At 41.1% G+C, this 22,085-nt stretch overlaps 1 protein-coding gene across 1 annotated transcript in view; it reads left to right on the plus strand.

Annotated features, from left to right (window-relative positions):
* The window catches only part of LAMA1 (laminin subunit alpha 1), a 395,343-nt gene that overhangs the window by 136,657 nt on the left and 236,601 nt on the right, over positions 1-22,085 (plus strand). The window contains exons 9-12 of the mRNA XM_029591028.1: positions 2,921-3,026; positions 8,287-8,447; positions 8,780-8,920; positions 10,303-10,476. Of these exons, the coding sequence (XP_029446888.1) occupies positions 2,921-3,026; positions 8,287-8,447; positions 8,780-8,920; positions 10,303-10,476 (582 nt within the window). The remainder of the gene's footprint in view (positions 1-2,920; positions 3,027-8,286; positions 8,448-8,779; positions 8,921-10,302; positions 10,477-22,085) is intronic.

Raw genomic sequence — 22,085 nt, forward strand, 5'->3', positions numbered from 1 at the left:
GCGGATTTAGGGATTTTGATCCTATTTCATCTATAACCTTATTTTTCTTTTTTATTTCTTTATCAGCTGTATATAAGTCACCTGTCACTGAAAATAAATTCCAGACATGCAGGTGTTTCTCTAGACTATTTTTCTTTTTATTATCTTGTAGGAATGTTAACAATGGCAATAAATGACTAAGTTTCAAAGATCCTTCCATGGGCCAGGAAAGAAAGGAATCTTTAGCAGAGTATTTACCCCATTTGTCATTTGTTTTCTTAATAAGGTCTTTTTCAAATGGAAATAAATTAATTACATGCTGGACAGCCGTACATGTATCATCACTGTTAACATATAATGTATGTAACGTGTTAGGCTGTCCTAATTGTCCTTCTGGGACCCTTTTAGGGGTTGGGTGTGTGTTAACCATTTTAAACTGTCGTTTACTTAGGCTACGCACATATAACTGTATATAGTAACCAAAACAAAATAAGAACACAAAATATATACACGCTAATATTAACCCACACAGTAAATACAAGAAAAACAACAATTGCTGCAGCGTTAAAACCTCAGGCGCCTTTTCTCAAAACTATCACCACGATTCACACAGGACTCTTGGCTTTAATTACCGATTACTCCTGGGCTGCAGTTGATCAATCTGAGCCCTAGGGAATCAAACCAAGAGAACGTAAATCTTCTACTCTTCCCAAGAAATAATCAGAGTTGCTTCCGCAAACACGTGACGAATGCCCGCATTCTCTCCACCAATTGTTTGTAATAACAACTCTGACTAAGTCTTAAATCACACAATAATATATTTATTATACTGAGTATAAGCAATGGTATACTTAGGAAGCAAAAGGTATACTTACAACATGTACATAGCACATCTATGGTCTGGAACATTTGCTTGTTTTTTCTTTTTGCAAGCTCTTTTTATATACATTTTCTGTAAGCTAATTGATAACTACTATTTGTTCCAAACCACAAGATTTCAGTTAACCTTGCTGCTAAGTGCAGCTACTCTTTGTTCCCGTTTGATCTTATCTTACTTCATATGCACAAACTTTCTTCACAGATACCCTTTTTCAGATCTGTTATCTTCACAGATACCCTTTCTCCGATCCTTCATCTTGTTATCTTATGCTCATCCTGTGACTCACTTGTTGACGTTTCACCTGGATTCTGCTAATGTGTGTGTTGCTTTGCAAAACTAGGCCATAGTTCATATGTTGCTTTGCAAAACTAGGCCATAGTTCACCATAGCTTCTTCTTCTTTCTTCAGAGCCTTAATTCATTTTGAGGCCTCTGGTATTTTTTCCATCAGTATGTTCTACACTATGCTTGAGCAAGACAGCATGTGGGAATGAGAGAGAGCCTGTGTGTGTGAGCGTCAGACAGCATGTGCCAGTGAGAGACTGTGTGTATGAATGATTGTATGAGAGACAGCATGTGACAGTGAGGGTCTGTGTGTGTGTGAGAGAGAGAAATGCATGTGAGAATGAGAACCTGACTGTGTTTGAGGGAAGAAGACGGAGAGAAAAGAAATACGGAAGAAAAAAGGACAATATAAAAGGAATTGGCAAAAAAATAAGAAAGGGAAGGTGGAAAAAAAAAAAAGCCTGTGACCAACCGATTAGAAAACTAACATCAGCCAGCAAAGGTAAAAAAAAAAAAAAATACTTTTTAGTGATTGGCACATGTAATCTTTGGGAATGTGCAAGAATAGCACTTTCTCTATGCGGATCTCACAATGTACGAGATCAGCATGGAGAAAGTGGAAGCCCACGGGGCCTGCACAGAGGAGGCAGCAGAATGGGCTTCAGTGTCAGTAGCAGCAATCGGCGCCTCCCCAATAGCCACGTGGCAGCAGTGACAGTGGCAGCAAGATTACTGACATCTGGGGATGGTGGCAGCACCAGTCGGGGGACCCCTTCCAAGCAGTGTGCAGAGGTTCAAAAGCAGAAGAGTCAGCCCAAGCTGACTACCATGAATGCTGCACACTCTTACCTCTCTCTGACAGCACACTGGTGGGACATGGCTGACGCAGGGGCAGCCAGGAGCTCAACGGTATTAGACATCCCCTGAAAATAAGGCCTAGTGCATCTTTGGTAGCAAAAATTAATATAAGACACTGTCTTATTTTCGGGGAAACAGGGTATATCTTAAATGCACATTCTCTATGATGGTTTCTTCCATTAATGTTAGAGTTTGGTAGGGTCCTTAAACCTATTTCTTGAACTATGAGATGAAGGCATTTTAAATTTCCTTTTTTATGACAGTTCTTTCTATTAAGGTGAAGGGATTCGGCATAGGCCTTAAACTTGGAAGTGTGACTCTAAGTTTAACAGCCTAAGAGTTTAACAGTTTGTAGCTGTTGAACTATTATATATTGAGTTCTCTGTATTTTAATTTTATGATTTAATATAGTATGAGAAAATTCAGTGGATTAAAGTGTCAATTTATATGCCATGTGTTTCTTTAAATCATTTGTTTCTTTATTTTAGTAGGTATGAATAAAGCATTCTTGTATTAGTTTTATATGATTCTATTTATAATTTATTGTACAGTAATTTTTGTACTTTTATACTTTTTATATTGAGGATATATTTTATTTGTACATTGTTTTGAGCCTGTGGGATAGATGATTAAAAAAGCAAGGAAAGAGAGAATCCATTCTGTTAATGAATCAAAAATATCAAAGTCCCGAGAGAACCTCAGTTAAATTCTCCTGATTTCAAGCATGCATGTGGTTCTGTTATAATTCTCTTTTCATAATAACCTATTTATCAGTGTCTTAAAGCTAAAATATATTATTTCTGTTAGTTGTGCTAAAGGAAAATGTTTTTCGGTTGAAGAATAGTAGATTTTATTTTGCCTCCTTGTATATTTTATTTTGTCTTGCACATGGATTATATCACTTCAAATTTTCTTGCAGATTTCACCCTATGAGGATAACCCATGCCATTCTTGTGAATGTGATTTGTTTGGATCCCTCAGCCCAATTTGTGTTAGGGATGATAATCATGCTAAACAGCAGCATGGTAAGCAAATGCTCCAAAATGGTTCTTCTATACTTTTTTGCAAGTGTACAAAATTTCATTATAACTGTTATAAGACTCTTTGATATGCAACTACTTCATTCCCTAAAAAAAATATTTAACCTTTACCGTTCTTCCAACAGCACACCTCTATAATGTTCCAAATGCTTGGTTCCAAGATGCCTTTTAGGTTACCTAAGACATATTTTTTTCTTCATTGAAAGGTTGTGACAAAATCATTGGAATTGTCATGAAATTCTTTTTCTTTCTTTTTATCTCCCAATTTTTCCTGTGTACTGTCTCCACCCCAAATGGTATGCCTGATTGATATTTGTGTTCTGAGGCTTATTTATTGGTTTGGATTTTATCTTGCTTGTAAAAACAAGTACACCAAGAGGGTTGTAGTAATTAACATAAACTACAATAACACATAATATAAACAAATAATCACATAATATAAATATTCTATAAAAGAAAAAACTGATAAAAAAAAAAGCTAACAAACAACAAATGATTAAAATGACAAAATAACTTCAGAAAGTTCAAAAAATCAAACACTGTTCTACTTCTACCTACATCCATCCCATTAAAACTGCAGAGGACAAACTACCCTGCCAAAATTCCTTAATCACTCATTAAAAGTTTCCTGAAACAAAGGGCCTTAATCTTTCTCCTCAAAAAACAAACAAACAAAAAAAAACAAAAACCCAACAACCCAACAAATAGTCATTGGAGACCCGAACAGTAAGTTTAGTGCACGACTTTGGGGCGGTACATCAAAAAACCGTGTCACGTGCTTACCAAGTGAGCCTTCTTCACTGAAATCTACACTAAAAACCTGATTTTAAAAAGCATTTGCATGCATAATATTGGGTTTTATGCATGTAAATGCACTTTCTTGAATAAGTGGTCCTTTGAAAATTGCTACAATATATGCCATTGAATTGTCCATAGGATTTACTCATGTAGGTGCACTTTACTCGAGTAAATGGCTTTTGAAAATTGCTACAATAGTAGTTACATTTACATGTGTAAATCTTTTTGAAAATTACCTCCTAATAAAGCTACTTGTGAAGAACATAATGCACAAGACTGGGTATACCACTGGAGCAAACTTGAAATGACCTTCCCCCAACCCTTTTAAGGCTTTAAAAGCCGGTCAAAGGATTTTAAAACAAATCTTCTATACCTAGGGACCTTTGTTTTCAGTTTTATTTTCCTGGGAATTTATTAGTGTTTACTACAATGAACAAAAATGGGAGATATTCAGTGGAAAACAGTGAGTCATTTTCTTTAACTTATGTTTTTTTCAATTTTTGTTAACTATAATAAATACTGATAAATTCCTGGGAAAAAATATAATAAACACTGAAAATGAAGGTCCTTAACTGTACCTTAGGAAGCCAGTACAACTTAGCTAAAATAAGGGTTATTCTTTCATGGGCGTTTACCCTCACTGATACTCCTTCAAGTGGGAGAGGGTCACTGTAGCAGTTTTCTAAGGTCATTCCGCTCCCTGGGATCAAGTCTGTCTCTTCTGCAGTGTGCCCCAATCCTGCCAGAAGATCCAAATGTTTCAGTTGAGTTCACAGCACTGTAGCGTGCGTCATAGAGCCAGTTCTAGATAATGTTAATAGTACAGTGTAAATATGCATGCCCAAATAGCCTGCCTGTAGTATTTCCCTATTCCTAGAGGGTTTACAATCTAAGGGCCTGATTCATCAAGGTATTTTCCCATAGACATAGAATGGGAGAAAAATGTTGGTGAATCAGGCAATAAGTTTGTATCTGAGACAATGAAAGGTTAAGTTACAGGCCCAAGATCACAAGGAGCTGCAGCAGCATTTGAACCCTGGTTTCCCTGGTTCATAGTGTGCTGCTCTTCCACTATTTATATTACTGCAATGTTCAATAATGCAAACTTTTAAGGCGTGGATGGTTTTGCCTAATTAAGGCCACATGGGCACAAAACAGCATAAATTACATTTTGTGATAAATAAGTTGACGATGATTTAAAAAAAATATCTAATATGACAGGATGTGTGAATGGTGAAAGAGAAATAAATTGACGAGGTTGTGAGTCCTTGTGCTGTGGTGTAGTTGATGCTGCCTAGTGGGTGAACCCACTAGGCCCATGCTGACAGTTGGTGGACATGCCCTGGGCTGGAACTGAGCTGGACCTTCACCTATACCAACCTCGTTCCCCACAGTTTGAGCTCTTGGATTCCAGGGGCCATCAGGACCTAGACAAATGTCCCACAGGACAGTCAGAATAGGGAAGTCCAGAGTTGGGCTAAGGTCAGGGCAGGCAGCGATCAGAGAGTTAAGCTGTTCAGGCAGTGAGGTCAAGGCTGGTGAAGTATAGGGCATAGTCAAAATCTTGAGCAGATGTCAGTACCAGGCAGCAAGCAGGAGAGTGGTCCAAGTCCATTGCAGGGGTCTGTACCAGAAGATTAGTCACCGGGAGAATGCTGGGTAGACTGGACAAGGCAAGGCTGGAGCAAAAATGACGAGCAAACCACACTGCTAGGAGCAGGAAGACCTGTTGCTGATTCAGTGTGCTGTTTATCATGACTGGGTTTAAATACCCTGCCGCATGACATCATCCGAGAGTGCCAATAAGTACAGGTGCCTAAGAAGACAAGGTGGAGACAGCATAGTGGGGTCCGTACAGCAAACAGGTTATGGTATCTTGCAGCGCCTTCATTGCTGGAAGCCTGGGGTCATCTTTGGGATCTGGTGGGCCTGGGGATGAGTGTGGCTGGTTGCGGACTTCCCCGCAACTGGCCAAAATGTTACAGCAATAAATCACATAAACTGCACACCCCACAAGGGTGATGACCTCCATGAGGAGTATCTGAACTATCAACCTCTAAAGGAAGAAAGATTTCATCAAAGTATCCCATAAAAATTTAGCTTATTTATAAACAAACAAAAGGGGCTTTGAAAAAACATAAAAATCATGTAACACTGACCAATATGATCAAATTGTTCTAACGACATGCAGAGTATAAGGAAGCATACACAGCAATCTGTCTGAAGCCACTACCAGTTTCTTCCTCAATAGTAATTCTGAATTCATAAAATGTGCACATTTATTAGCTCTTTTGAGATCTGTCTGTGGATACTGTCTCATGAGAAACGACTCCCACCTGCTAGGTGCCTGAATTTTAAAGTCAGTTAATGTGATGGAAATATGATGCAGCCAAAAAAATTGACTAACAGTTATATTCTCCCTCATCTTGCGAGGATGACAACTGTCAAAACTGTAAAAGAGAATTACAATCTGTGGGTTTTATATAAATAGATGTTCAAAACCCTCCAGGGAGTAGGAGACCCACATATCCAAAAAAGAAACTTGTGAAGAGTGATCCACATAAAAAAAACACATATAAGCATCTCACAAGTTCAAATAATCTAAGAATTATGAAATCCTCCACTGTGCCATGTCAAACGAGAAATATAACATTAATGTATCACAACCAGAACACGACATGAGGCCAAAAAGATTACTGATATATAACCTGCACCTCAAAATGTATAGCAAATAAACAGGTGATATTGGGGGCCGTAGTTGCCCACATTGCTGTATCTTTGTTGAAAAAAATCTTCCTGAAACATAAAAAACAAAATGTTTGTGAGAGTTGAAGTTGCTAACTCAACCAAAAGAGTTAGGGAGCTGAGATTGCAAAGATCTCTTATCCAAAGTATCTCTAACTATCCGTCTAGCCTTAAGTTGCAGAATATTTGAATATAGTGACTCAGTAGGGCTGTGCATTTGTTTCATTCGTTTCAGAGTTACGCATGTAACTCCCGGACTTTATAATATATGCGCAAAACTCGAGAAATTATAAGTACAATTATGCTGCCCTCTAAAGGAGTTAACATATAATGTGAAAGATTCAGAACTATCCTTAAAATGTCCCATCCTTTAATTTATCACCCTGAATGTCCAGTGCACTATGACAGTTCAGCAAAGAAAATAAACTCAGTCTCTTATAGAATCACAATTCTGCATTCCCTCAGCAAGAAAGCTGTCTTGGAAAGGAGCCCTCCTCTCTTTGCTCTTCCGGGGCACTGTCTCTGGATGCAGTTCTCTCCCCTTCTTTCTGAGACTTCTCTCAATTTTCAAACTCAGAAGAGACTCTTCCTGATTCCTTTGTCAGTTGGCAACTCTCCAAGGCCTTCATCAACACTCACTTTCCTCTCTGAGCTCCCCCCCCAAGGACAATTCTCTTTTTCTCCAAACTTCTCCTATTCTCTCTGGACAGACGTGACTTATATGGTCTCTTCCTTGAAACTACTACTTTTCTTCACACATCACTCTCACGAATCCCTCCAAGAACCCCAAAGCCTTCTTCCTACCCTTGACCAAGGCCTGCAGCCACCTTCCTAGGACAGGAACACTTCTTCTTGGCACCCTGAGTTCCTGGTCATTTTCCTGTGAAATGAAAGACTCACATCAGTATCTCCAAGGTGGGAGAGACACTGACTCCACCAACACCTTCAACTTCTTCTGCACTCAAGTGAGCACAGGAATTTTATTAAACCTAGGACATCTCCCACTGGGAGCGTATAACTTCCCTAAACACCCCTACTCTATTCTGCCATTGCTTACAGGGTTGAAACACTGACTCTACACTATCAAGGAGCAACTACCTCTAGTAAGGGGAAAATTTGGTAGTCCTGTAACATTATTTGGTTAGGATTCATTTGGTGATCAGCATGCAAATCTGCTGTTGCCTTGGGTATGCTATTTAGCTACACATTGAGAATCACTGATATGTGAGACAAGAAGTAAACAAGTATAATATTTCCTTCCATTTCCTCTGAATTTACCTCCTTCCAACTTTATCTAATGATCTCTTATCCCTGAATTTTTTTTCCCTTGGAAAATTTCTCCTGTATGCCCTTTAATTGAAACCTACCAGATATTTGAACGGTCCTATTTTATTCCCCTTTTCTCGTTCCTCTATGGAGTGCATTTTTTAATGCCTCTTGGTAATCTCATTTGATGTGTGACCAGTTTGTGATTAATATTTTTATCAACTTGCTATGAAGATAGCTGTGCCTCTCCTTTTGGGATATCTAATATTTATATGTGAAATGGACTTCCTGGCGTTAAGCTGGTCCTGTTTCAGCTAAATATAGGTGCATATAGGGCATGATGTGCCCCAGAAATATTTTTTGCAATGGTGTTTTAATTTTGGGGTAGGGAAAGCGAGGCACTGTTTTGATTTTTTTTACATTTTTGTATTTCTAGGCTCCCTTCCAGGTCATTGCCAGTGCAGAGAGGGCTACATGGGTGAAAAATGTGATCGATGCCAATTTGGATACAGAGGTTATCCTACTTGTCTACAGTGCAACTGCAGTCTAGCGGGTAGTGTAAACGATGATCCCTGCACAGACCCTTGTCTTTGCAGGGTAAGTGTACCAATAACTTGATGATTGCTGGTATTGCAGAACTCCACTAAGGCTGAGTAAATGCTTTATCTTTTTGTAAAGGGAAAGCTTTCAGTTATTATGAAAGATCATATCTCTGCCAAGCCAGTATAGAGCCTTGGTCATGGCTTTTCTTAGTGTAGCTGCTATGAAAGGTTTATGATATAATTCATGGTCGTCACCTTTTTTTCTATTTTCCTTATGGTTGGTGCTCGCTGTTCAGGCTTTTTTTTCTTTTTCTTTCTTGCCTTTGTCTTGTGACTGTTAATGTTCTGTCTTTAGAGCTCAGGTAAAATGATCTGCTTACACTTCAGGAAAATGTGGAAGGTGAAAACTGTGACCGCTGCAAATCAGGATTTTACAACCTGCAAGAGAGAAATCCTCAAGGATGCACTGAATGTTTCTGTTTTGGAGTTTCAGGGGTCTGTGACAGCCTGTTTTGGCATAGAAGTCAGGTATAATATTGTGAATGAAGGCTCCATAAAATTCTTTATTGCAACTTAAATTTTAACTAAAATCCTAACATGTTTGCATTTTTTGTACATTTTTATAAAAAAAAGAGGCCTGCTTTGATTGGTTTATTTTTCTTTTTATGTTTTTTTTTGCTCAGCTCTTCTGCTGAGGCCACTCCTTTCCTCTGTTTGAAAGAGGTTGGGGAAATTTTTATTAGAGATGTGCTTCGGGTAAAAATTTTGAGGTAGATTTTAAAAACATACGCGCACACGTACTTTTGTTCGCACACCAAGCGCGAACAAAAGTACGCTGGATTTTATAAGATACGCGCGTAGTTGCATGTATCTTATAAAATCCGGGGTCGGCGCGCGCAAGGGGGTGCACATTTGTGCAACTTGCGTGCGCCGAGCCCTGCGCGTGCTGCCCGTTCCCTCCGAGGCCGCTCCGATTTCGGAGCGGCCTCGGAGGGAACTTTTTTTCTACCCCCCCGCACCTTCCCTTACCCTACCTAACCCACCCCCCGGCCCTGTCTAGACCCCCCCTACCTTTATTGGAGAAGTTACTTCTGCCTCCGGGCAGTAGTAACTTACACGCGCCGGCGCGCGATACATGCCGCTGTGTCGGGGCATTCGGCCATGCCCCCGGACCGCCCACACGCCCCCGGACATGCCCCCGATCCCTAACCGCGCCCCCTGGCCATGCCCCCGACCGCCCCTTTTTGCAAGCCCCGGGGCTTGCGCGCACCACCGAGCCTATGCAAAATAGGCTCGGCGCGCGCGGGGGGTTTGGGGTAGGTTTTCGGGGGGTACGCGCATATCTTACGCACGTACCCCTTTGAAAATCTACCCCTTTGTGTCAGGCTTCGTTTCGGGCACCCCTGCGGGGATTTAGTTTTTCCCGCGATTCGGGGTTTTTTTTTTTCTGGGGGCCTGATTCTCCCGTTAGCGCGCACTAACTCAAAAATGAATTTTTTCCAAAATTTTGGAAATATTTAAATCGTCTTTTGGTTCTCCCGAACCATTCCGAATTAGGTAATATCATTCTCATTGCCTAATTTGGGAAAAAAGATTGCACATCCCTAGTTTTTATAGTTGTCCCTGCTTCTGTTTTTCATCAGCAGATAGGAGGCATTCATTGATCCTGCAGTGACTGCACTCCTCATCACTGTATCCAGACCCTATCTGCTTCATGAAGTTCCACAGCCCAAATCTCTTTTGTTTTCCTATGTGGAAATGCACAAAGCAGTTCCAGCTTAAAAAGCTAGCCATATACTTATAGAATATGCTTATGTTCAACATGCAATTTTATTTGACATGAATTTGTGCCTTTATTAATGTTATAGGCATTCTGCAACTATCATTTCTTATATTTTAACTTCTCTAAGGTGTCCGATAGTGGTGGCTGGCTTGTGACTGATCAATATGGTGCTAACAGACTCCAACCCCAGCAAGATCTATTTGATGGCCCCCAACAAATAAGCATCAATAACACAGAGGCTAGAAAAGATCTAAAGTCTACTTATTACTGGACAGCACCAAAAGTATACCTTGGGAATAAGGTAGGTTTCTGAAATTCTTATTTGTCATCCATGCATGTAGTCTTTCTGGGCTTAAGGTATGAACTGAAGATTTAGTCCATCTGAATTTGCCTAACTGATACATCTAGTACAACTTGATCAATAAATCTGAATTGGATTTTCAATAACTGTTGCGAAAGATTATACTATTTTGTACTAGTTTAATGTATCTTAGCTTTATTCATTCATGCACCCAGTTGTAATTGTAACAGCATGCTTGGATGCATAGGATGCATAGGAAAATGGGAGAGCAGTATTTGTGATGTGGATAATGTTCAGCTAGATGCTGTTAATACAGTTGTTAGCAAAGGTTAGAGGGCAGTAGAGGACACTTTGGGAATTAATAAAGTTGCTCACTATTCCTGAACAGACATTATGGTCGAACCTTTCTGAAATGGGGCCTAGCTATTCTCAAATAAAAAAAACAAAACAAAACACAGAACTGTCTATAACATGACGTTGTCAGAAGTTTGAACCTCAGGTAAGTCTGATAGCCTTGAGATAATTTCCAGCCCTAAATGACCTTGTTACATCAAGATGCCAAAACTTGTCCCTTCTGCAGGCCTCTAGTTTACTGACTTGACTGGTGCCAGCAGTTTGCTATGTCCAGGATGGCAACCAAGCTACCTATGGAGGATGTGGAATTGCAAATGCGTGTATTTATTTACTCTGTGGGACCTGAATTTGAGCACATCAAGTCATTTGTTTTCCAGACTGAGGGAGATAGGAACAGGTATGAGAAGATCTTGAAAAGTATGAGGCGTGCTTTGTTGTAAAGCACAATGTAATTTGTAAGAGGGAAAGATTTCACTAGCAATCTCAGCTCAGTGGAGAGCCAGTAGAAACTTTGCTTAGGTCTCTGTATGAAGTGGCTGAACACTGACTTTGTTGCTGCTAAAGACCCGATCCAAGACAGGTTGGTGATTGGAGTTCAGGACAAAGCTATGCCACTGAATCTGCAAATGCAGAAAGGCCAGGCTTTGTCTACAACCATAGAGATGACTAGGCACTCTGAACAGAAGAAAGCACAAAACTAAGCTCCACATATACAGAGCATAGGAGAAGTATTAGGAGGCAAAAATAAGCCTCAGAGCAGAAAGCAAAGCCAGAGACTTTACTCCCAGAGAAAAATGAGAAAATATGGAAGGTATGATGGAGATCTGTTCAGCAATGCGTGCCCAGCCTTAGGCAGAAAATGCAGTAAGTGCCAGAAGGTTGGGCACTAAGCAGGCACAAGTAGCAGTCCCACAGGAAAGTGAGGAACCTTGGTTTCTAGGTTCTGAACAGGAAAATTAGCCAAAGAAAAGCTGACTGTGAAGAGGTTATTGTCAGGTAAGTAGGCAATATGGTACAAGACTCTTCAAATTGCAGGTACTCCAGTGAAAATCAAATTGAATTCTGGAGTAGACACCTCTAGCATAACTGCAACTGTTTATGAACGGCAATGTAGGAAACTTTGCCTGAAACCAGTTAACAAGACTGATAAGCCCAGGAGATGTGATACCCACAGGAGGTCAGTTCATTACAGATATTTGCCTTGACACCAGTGATGGACCTCAGGAATATTATTTACAATTAGTGGTAGTGGAGCATATTCATCATATTGAAGCCATAAGTGTGTTTAGTGAATGGCATTCTTAAAGGAGAAGCCAATAAAAATTGTCTCAAAACAAGAAGTAGAACCTTAGGTATAGCAAACCCCCATCGTATTCTGATACCTCTACTAATAAAGGTCAAAGAATTGTTGAAACATATGGAAATGGCTGGTGTAATTAGAAAAGTAACTTAACAACCTGAGTGATGTGCACATATGTGACATGTTACCAAACAAAATGGGAGCATCCACCTATGTATGGATCTGACAAAACTCAATTAAAATGTCAAAATAGAGAAGTTCATCCTTTCCATAGAAGAAGAGATAATGCCCAAGCTGACAGGAGGAGCTGTATTCGCCAAACTTGTTGCAGCCAGTAGATGTTGGCAGATCCCATTAGATGGGGAAAGTGCCAAGCTGATTACATACTTGAAAGCCATGGGGACGTTACTGTTTCTGATGTTTCCCATTTGGCGTGATATTAGCTGCTGAGATATTGTAGTGCATGATGACCAAACTTCTTGAAGGCCACGATGGTGTACTGATTTACATGTCAGTTTATGGGAACACACACGAGGAACATGACCACTCAATAAAAAAAAAAAAGGTACTTGAGACAATAGTAGTCTCAGGCTTGAAATTAAACAAAGAAAATTGCCAGTTCAGGCAGTCTCAACTGCAATTCTTAGAACATCTCATCAGAAAGGAAGAACTGACTCCAAATCTAAAAAGGGTGGAAGAAATTACAAACAACTCCTTAAAATTCTGAGGAGGTTAAATATTTCCTTGGGCTGGTAAACTACTTGGAATGATAACAGGTTTCTTCAACTGCTCAACCCTTGAATGCATTCCTAAAACACGGGGCTGGATGGATGGATATGGGACCAGCCTGAACAAGCAGCTTTTGAATCTCTGAAGCAGATGGTATGTGAAGCTCCCATATTGTCCTTCAACCCTAACCTGCCTATATTGGTGAGCGTGGATGCAAGTAGGTATGGTATAGGAAGAGTCTTGCTGCAGAAACACAAAATTTCAAACCAGTAGCATTCTGTCTCTCACACCTGCAGAGGAGTAATAGCCGAAATAGAAAAATATCAGTATCTTTGTGTCGGAATCCTACAGATTGGTGACTGACCAGAAGCCACTAGTTAGCATCATCAATAGCAAAGCTTGGGTAAAATGTCAAAGATTACTCTGACTGATGAAGTTCAACCCAGTGGTTGAATACATGCCTGAGAAGGATTTCTAATTGTAGACATTCTGTCTGTGCAACCCAGAGAACTGGACCAAGATGTTTTAGCCTATGTCTAAGAAATAGAAGCCCAATAAGAAGCCTGCTCATGGCAGCCCTAGTTGCAGCAACACAGACTAATGAGCGTCCTGCTTTCCAAAAATACATAAGAGAAAAGCTGACCAAAGATACTGCATTTGAGAGATAATGGACATAAAAAAACAATATTATTCTGCTAGAGTACATAACTGTCAGTCAGATGGGATTTTGACATATAGCCATCATAATGAGAGCAGTGATAATAGAAAATATGATTATTTAGGACTTACCAAATACAGGAAGCCATACAAACAAACAATTTGGTGGTTAGACATTGGACACCAGGTAAAAGAGAATGTTCTCCCTAAGACTACCTCATCCATTGACCTAGCTATTGCAAGGAGCCTCTGCTCACATCATAGCTGCCTGACTTTCCTTGGCAGAAGGTGGCAGTTAACCTATGTGAAAAGAAATAAGAAAACCTACGCAGGATCCTGTCACAGGATAAAAATGCTTCATTTGCCTACTCTTACCAAAGCAGCAGTAACTGAAAAATTGAAGTGCCTCTTCACTCAATTTAGATCACTCAAGTTCCTGGTAACTCTCATAGTAGACCAGAGTTCAAGGCCCAGTTATTTTCAGATTTCTTAACTCAATATAATGACATCCATATGATGAATAGCCTGTATTTTGTCCAAGAAAATGGGCTAGCAGAAAGAGGGGCAGCCACCTCAAAAACGTTCCTGTGTCAAATGGAATCCTATCTTGCCCTTTTGAGCTACCGCACAATGCCAACAGAACCTATGAGGGAGAGTCAGCCAAGCTGTTAATGGGCTGACTCTCACAGTACCCTTCCTTTGCCAGCCATCTGCAAAGGCCTGATTTGACTATAATGCAACAAAATGATGTAAAAATTAAAAGTTTCTATGAGACTTTCTACAGTGGATGTCATTGTATAAAACTGCTGCCAGCTGACATCCCATGAGACCTGGTTTGCCACAAAACAGATGGCAAGAAATTTTGGGACAGGACAGCCATGATTACATGGCAACAAGACACACTACATTCTTATTTGCTCTAGATTTCAGATGGCACATTGACCAGGTGTAATCAGTAGCATATTCAGCCCACCCCTGATTAAGTAGACTGTACTAGACTCTCCAAGCTTCTTGAAGCCTGCTCAAAGCAGTGATCTGCAAAAGGTCATGACTATCAGATCAGGCCAAATAGTGAAACCCATTGTTAGAGTGGATTTATAATCTGGAGACTGAATAGCTGGGCAGAATAATTCCTACCCACTCTAGAGGGTTATTAGGGTTATTCAGAAATACTCATTTGTGTTCTAGAATGTGAACATATTCATAATAGAAAAGGGGGGAAGATATGATGTATTACCCTTGTGAGACTCCACCTGGCATGCTGTGATCATTTCTGGAGGTCACACCTTTGTAAGAAAATTAGTGGGATGGAAGCAGTCCAAAGAAGGGCTACCAAAATGGTGCAAGGCTTGCACCACTGAAAGACTTGATGAACACCTCAAAACATACTCTAGAGGAAAGAAGAAATGTTTAAATAATTGGAAGGTTTCCATGAGGTACAAAAATGTAGCATTTTTTCTTGTATAAAGTAAAGGTAAAAGGATCCTAATATGAAGTTGGAAAAAGGATGGCTCAGAGAGGTCCATATTCAAATGCCATTTAGATGGATAATCTAATAATTATCCATCTAAATGGCTTACCTGGGTATTTTGAGTGCTGATCCAGCTAATTCTAGCCCAGTAACTAGATACCTGGTTAGAATTTAGCCAGATAAGTCAGGGTGTTCTGAGGGCGAGCAGGAGGAGTTCTGGGGAGGAGCGGAGTTAGCCGTATAAGTTATCTGGCTAACTCCGATATTCAGAGTTAGCCAATTAACTTATGCGGCTATCTCTGGTCTAGCCATAGGGATGTCGCTAGTTGGCTATCTTCAATGGCATGACCATGCCACAGAATATACCCTGCTAGTTAGTGGATATGGTTAGCCAGCTAACTGGATGAGCTGCTCAGCGGCTGAATATTGCACTCAGAGAAAATAGTACTTTATTGACAAACCAATCAAGTTCTAGATCACCCTCAAGCAGAGGTTGATATTGACTGAAATAGTGACAGAATTTAATCATGCTTGGGACAGGTACAGAGGGCAGTGGAACAAGTTGACTGGTGATCAAGCAGGGTGATGGTATAGGTAAGGTTGATTGGGAAGATTGGATAGGCCAAGAAGTCCTATCCGCTAACAAATTCTATGTTATAATATGAGCTGATGTGTTACATGGTAAGAGTGCATAACAGCAGGCAGTCTCAGCAGATTTGTGCAAGTTGACACTCTCTTTTTGGGATCTTGTTTTATACATATTGTATGTAGTAAGTAGCTTTCCACATGTACATTAATCTGTGTTATAATCTTGTCTGTGTCATGTATATGCTTGCTTATGCCCAGAGTTCCTAAAGTTTCAGCCATGTTATGTGGTGTGCTGATGAAGAACTGTTCAGTTTTGACTGAGGTTTGAATCTATCTTCTTAAAACAAAAATCATTTATTCAGTCTTGTTCCTTGATGTGTGTTTGATCCTGACCTATTGTTTCCTGCTCATTTCTAATATATTTGCAAACCTGCCAATTACCTCCTGCCCAGTGCTACCTGCATCCAGCATGTCCTTGACATTTCCTCTGCTGAGATACTCACATATGCATTAGTGTCCTCTCATATTCAATATTCTCTCGTCTACTAAAGTCCCAATCTTCTACACTTCGGTATGTCCAAAATGCTGACATGTGACTTCTTACTTGTACAGAAAAAGCGATCAGATTTCTCCTACCCCTTGGCAACTTTTCTTGTTTTCCTTCTGTTTCAGGGTCCAGCATAACATTCCTCTTCTGGGATGACTCTTACTTATACTTTTTTGAATTCTTCATTCATAGCTTGTCAATCCATTTTTGCCTTTCTTTAAGTTCCTGGTATATTGCTGCTCTATCCCCTGAACTTTATCAGTGTTGCAGAATTTTGTGTTTATTTATTTATTGTTTGCCCTTAAAAAACATGTAACCCCCTTTTTAGGGTGTCTCCCTTTTTGAAGAAGTGGTCATCTTCAGGCACTATTGTGTCATAGCAAACTTGCTGCAGTCCTGGGAGTCCTTCCAGATGCGGGAAGGGGAGGGAGCATTTTCTACTAGCCCCAAGGGGATAAAACACTTTCACACCAAGCATTGTTCCAATATAAAGAAAAGTTTACTATGGCAAAATGGAGCAGTAACAAAACATCTTCCAGAAAACACAGTATGAAAATTAAGTTTCAGAATCACTCAAAACACAAAAATTGGTCCTAGGTTCTTGGTGGTTTCTCTTGCCCCCTGAAATGTATTGTTCATTGTACAGATTCTCCATTGAATACCTGCACTCTGCAACTCCATTGACTAGCGCTTCCATCCTTCAAACATTGATGAATACCATCCTCCTGATGCAGATTTCTTCACTAATCATGAAACCAACTCCTTTATCTCCAGGATAAGAGAACCCCTGGGCCTAGTCTCCACTCGGAGAGGGAAAGCAATTTCTCTTCCTCTCCAACTCCTTGAGAAGGAGTCGGCAATATGCCGCCTCTCTTCCACTACATCTTCACTTACTCTTGTATGTAAGTCCCTCTATAGACCTGCAGAGTGAATCTGATGCCGAGTTTAATAGATAATATTAATTGCAATGAACACACACCTACATCCTTGATGATTTGAATTTAGTAAATTCTCATGCCTCTTTTTGCTGAGTAGATTGATTGAGTGGAGGCATTTGTGTGTTATGTTCTAGCTTTTATTTTAGCCATATTGTTCAGCCTGTGTTTGAAATATTTCCGTCACCAGGTGAACACTTCAGATGGGTAGGCTGTGTTCATGCCTTCCTATTTCAGTGTGAGGCCTGTATAGTGCTCAGAGTTCACATAGAAAACAGATATACTGCGAAGGTTCAATGCTTGATACAGGGACGGGCTTGTTTAAAAAAAGTGCTTGATCACAGACAGAGAACAGAAGGGCTAATGCAAAGTTTGAGAAAAGTGTGATCTTTCCCTTGCTGTTTTGTTTACTGCTGTGAGAGGCTATGTGACCAAGTGGCTATGTAAATAGATACCAGTGCTGCCTTTAGAATGCTTAAAGTAAGGCAGCGTCTTTCTTTGAAACTGCTGCAAGCTTTTTCTTTGTTTGCAGTAATTAGTTGATTTCCTGTGAACTGCATGACAATACAGGCATAGCATCGCTTCACTTTTTAAAAAGTATTTTCTGTAATGTTGTAAACAAAGGGGCAGGAGAGTGAAAACATTTTCATACTTCTATGATTATATACATATTTGGGAAAAAGTAAACTGTGAATAATTGTGCTGGAGGGGTTGAAATTGCTGATTCAAAAAGACAGATGGAAGGAGGCCTGTGCCAGACCAGAAAAGGACCACATGCAATCTGAATGCCGATTTCTATGAATTAAGTGAAAACCCTCATAAATGAGCAAAAGACATAAACACGCATGTGTTTGTAAATTGTTCACTTATATTCATGCAATATTTTATTGCCAAGTGTAATAATTGCTTGCTCCAAAATGTTTAATCATGGGGTTTATCATCTGATAAATATGCCACTAGTTCATAGGCTTTGCGGTGTTTTCACTTAATTCATAGAAATCGGCATTCATATTGCATGTGTTTCATTCACGTGTATATATATATATATATATATATATATATATATATATATATATATTTACTGCATAGCTACTAGTTCTTTGTTTAATAAGACCAGAAAAGGAGACATGTCATTGCATGTCACAACCAATAAGCGGGGAAGAGCAGGCATAGTGGTGCAAAAGAATTGTACCACGAGAGGGACAGTTTTTTTAAAGTTGAGTGACACGCCCATTAGACATAAAAGACTGTGACGAGAAATTGGACACCCGAGAACCAGCAAGCGACAGCCAGATGAAGGCAAGCTTGCATGTGAAGCCTCCCAGCATGCTGTATCCACGATTTCCCACCCTTGAGCAGTGACAACTTCCTAGAGATCCTGCCTGCAGTGACAGCTTTTGTGTATCCGATTGCCTGATCCCTGCCTGCTTGACCCTGAACCTGATTGACCGGACAATCAATTCAGATTCAGAGATCTCTTAGGGAAGTACCTGCCACCGATTTGTATATAGCTCAGCTTAGCCTCTTAAATGCTTTGAACATATTATATTCTATTTTTTAATATTGCTAAAGAAATATTTTATCTTATTATAGCTAAGAAAAATATAACCAATCTAACAGACAGGAAACAGGGGAGAGGGTAGATGAATACTTGGTCAGTTCTTATAAGTGGATCATTTAGACGGGTTGCAAGGGCATACACAGGAACCTCCAACATAGGTATACAAGACTGGGCAGAACTGAGGGATCTATCAAACCCACGCATACAACACTTGGTGGAAGAGGTGGGATCCTTTAATATTTTGCCCACAGTGGGATCCCTTGGTTATTTTGCCTGATTCTGGAATATGAAGAGATTTTCCTCACCCATTAGAGAAGGGGGGGGGGGGTGTGACAGGAGCTATATTGCCCGTCCTGTTAGAGATATGGCGATGTTTCTGGTGATGTTTCAGAAGAGAAAACAAGATGTGCAGGCCCTAGTGCCGGTTTGGACAGAGCAGGAACCCTGATTTTGCCATAGCTCAAATTCTCTCCCACACGCGATGTACCCAGGAACCCTGGGACACAGAGTTGGCAGCATCATACCAAACACTTCCCCTTCATACTGTCAATGTGCTCTCTCGCCTGAAGGTGGGTGGTGCCCTTGGGTTTACCAGAGCATGTTGTGTTTTAGCTGCCTATCAGAGACTTGATAAGCAGGTCACTGCCCTCTAAGAGGAGGTGGTTGCTATGAAGCAGGAGAAGGAGGAGCTAAACATCAGGGTATGGCACCAGGAGGTAATCATCGACTCTGCTGTGCAGGCAAATGAAACTGTCCAACAACAGTGTGCGGTCGCTGTCGTCAAATAGGGTGAGGCTAAGTTACAGCTCTTGTCTACCTGCCTTCAATCGGGAGTAGCAGTAAACCTTGCTAAGGTTCATCAGGTGGTCATCGGTGCCCCTTTTAGATCAGGACATTTTTGATGGTCCCATTCCGTCTCTTTCCTATGTGAGCCCTTTTGTTAAAGTGTGCACTCTTGAGACCGGGGAGACGAGTGAGGAAGTGACTCTGATAGATGTGAATGAGAGGGCAAGACAAGCACCATCTGGTAGGAAAAATTTAATTATTCACGGCCCTCAAGAATAAGGGAATCCCTAACCCACCCAGGTTAGATTATGAAGGCGTGGTAGGGGAAACTGGGGTAAATCCAGTGAGTAAACAAGGGGCATGTTCAAATATGAGGCCGGGTGATTTAATCGCCCTTGGGTCAGTGTACAGACAGCCTGGGGAAGGGATTTTCCCCTGGCTAGCACGTTTATCCATGTCAGGGGCTCTAACGCTGGAAGTGACAGCCAGGGAATTAGAACATATGAGTCCTTTGTCCACGCACTCACTGCTAGCCACAGATATGCAGAGGGGAGTGTTCTTTGGGCACTCTTCTACTTGAATCTTTGAGCACATTCTTCCCAGATGAGGCAGCCCTTATTTATGACCCGGGTAGTATGCAATGGAATAGTAAGACAGAGGGAATTAAAGTGCTACATTTGCAACAAAGCACCCGCTGCACCAGGCAGATTCCCCCTAGGGCATGAATGCTAGCAGCTGGGCTGGAAATGATACCAACTACCCAGATGCTTGCTACCATATTTTCAGTGGCAGGGGGCAATGATTCTCACCCCACATTTGCTGAGGTAATGCAGTTCCTAGGGCAACATATAACTCTTACATCAGATGTAGGCCCAGATTAATCCAACTGTGATAAATCACAGAGCTGCAGTTATTGGCAGAATCAGGAGGACAAACGGCAGGTTCTGCTGCCTCCCTATGCAGAGGGAGATACTCAACAAGAGACAGGGCCACGAAATCTGCTCCGAGGTAGAGTATGGCACACCCTTATGAATGCATGGGTTGCTAGAGAAGAGGTAGATGGGTTGCCCTTGGGAGACCTAGTAGATCGATTGGCCCAATTAACAGTAGAAAAGGGGGCAGAGAAAAGACAGGAAGGGAGAAGGGCCAGAAATGACAAGTAACAGTCAGGCCTTTGCAATTTGAATCAAATTCAGCCATACCAACAAGCCATGAGATCCCTGCAGGAGATCATGGATAAACGTTATCCCGAAACTCAGGGGATAGAATTGAAAGACTAGGAATCAGGCTAGCACCCGTATTCTGTGTTCCCAATAAGACGCAACAGGTGACCCTTCATGTCTTTGACAGTCAAACCTCCTGGTAGACACCATGATAAATTTGTCGTGCTTGTAGATACAGGTCTTGAAGCCACTATCGTAAGGGGGAAGCTCTCTGCTTTTCCAAATGCCAAGAGAATCCCTTTGCAGGGGTATGGGGGAATGGTTACATGGGCCGTACAGGTAGAGGCCACCCTCCGACTGAATGAGGGACCACCTTTTAAGCACCGTGTCCTAGTTTCCCCACAAAAAGATGTCATTGTCGGCATGGACCTACTAAATAAATTCAATTGGTCCATGCAAGAAGGGAAATTGATGCTAGAACCCTATAGACAAGGACTAGGGGAAATAAAGTGTGCTGCAGTAACAGTGGGCCATGTAGGTATGCCCCCCATTTACTTACCTCCACTCGAGGAACCTGTACGAAAAAAAGCCGCATAAGATAAAATGCAATAAGGGGCAAATACAAACTGTGATTGTTGATTTGTTTATAACTAGGTGTGCTCCGCCATGCCCGGTCACCATTCAACAACCCTGTATGGCCCGTGCCCGTCAGATGGCTCTTGGCGACTGACAGTGGACTATTGAGCCTTAAATGCAGCCAGTGCTCCTTTGAATGCAGCTGTTCCCAGCGTTGCCAATCTACTAGAGGAAATTCAGGGTGCCCCGGGCACCTGGTATGCCTCTGTGGACATAAGTAACGCATTTTTTAGCATAGCAATATCAGAGTAGTCACAGGACCAGTTTGCTTTCATGTGGAGTGGAGTGCAGTATACCTTTCAACTCCTCCCTCAGGGCTACCTTCATAGTCCTACTATATGTCACGGGCTCATTGCTCAGCAATTGCATGAGTTTCCACTGCCAAAAGGTGTTGCCCTATTCTACTATTTTGATGATATATTGTTGAAAGGGGAGGATAAGGAAGCCTTCCAGCATGCATGGGAGGTATTGAAAGATTTTCTCAAGGAGAGGGGGTGGATAGCAGACAAAGATAAAAATTCAGGGGCCCACACAACATATTAAATTTTTGGGAGTGCAATGGTTCCCCAAGCGTAATAGATAAGGTAGCTGCCGTGGCATGACCTACCAACAAGAAGGAAGTCCAACAGTTCTGTGGCGTACTGGCTTACTGGCATCTGCATGTGGCACATTTGCCTCAGATTCTTTGTATAATTTATGTAAGAAAAAGGCCCAATTTGAGTGGGGGGAGGAGGAAGAAGAGGGCTTTAAACTGGCAAAAATGTCCATCCTTCTGTGTGAGCGACTGTATGCCCCTAATCCAGTCCTCCCTTTTACGTTAGTGGTCAGCTTCACCACTGATTGCGCAGAGTGGAGCCTGTGGCAGAAAGAAATTAATGGGGA

This window comes from Rhinatrema bivittatum, chromosome 2 (genome assembly GCF_901001135.1).
Source record: "Rhinatrema bivittatum chromosome 2, aRhiBiv1.1, whole genome shotgun sequence".
Lineage (NCBI taxonomy): Eukaryota > Metazoa > Chordata > Amphibia > Gymnophiona > Rhinatrematidae > Rhinatrema > Rhinatrema bivittatum.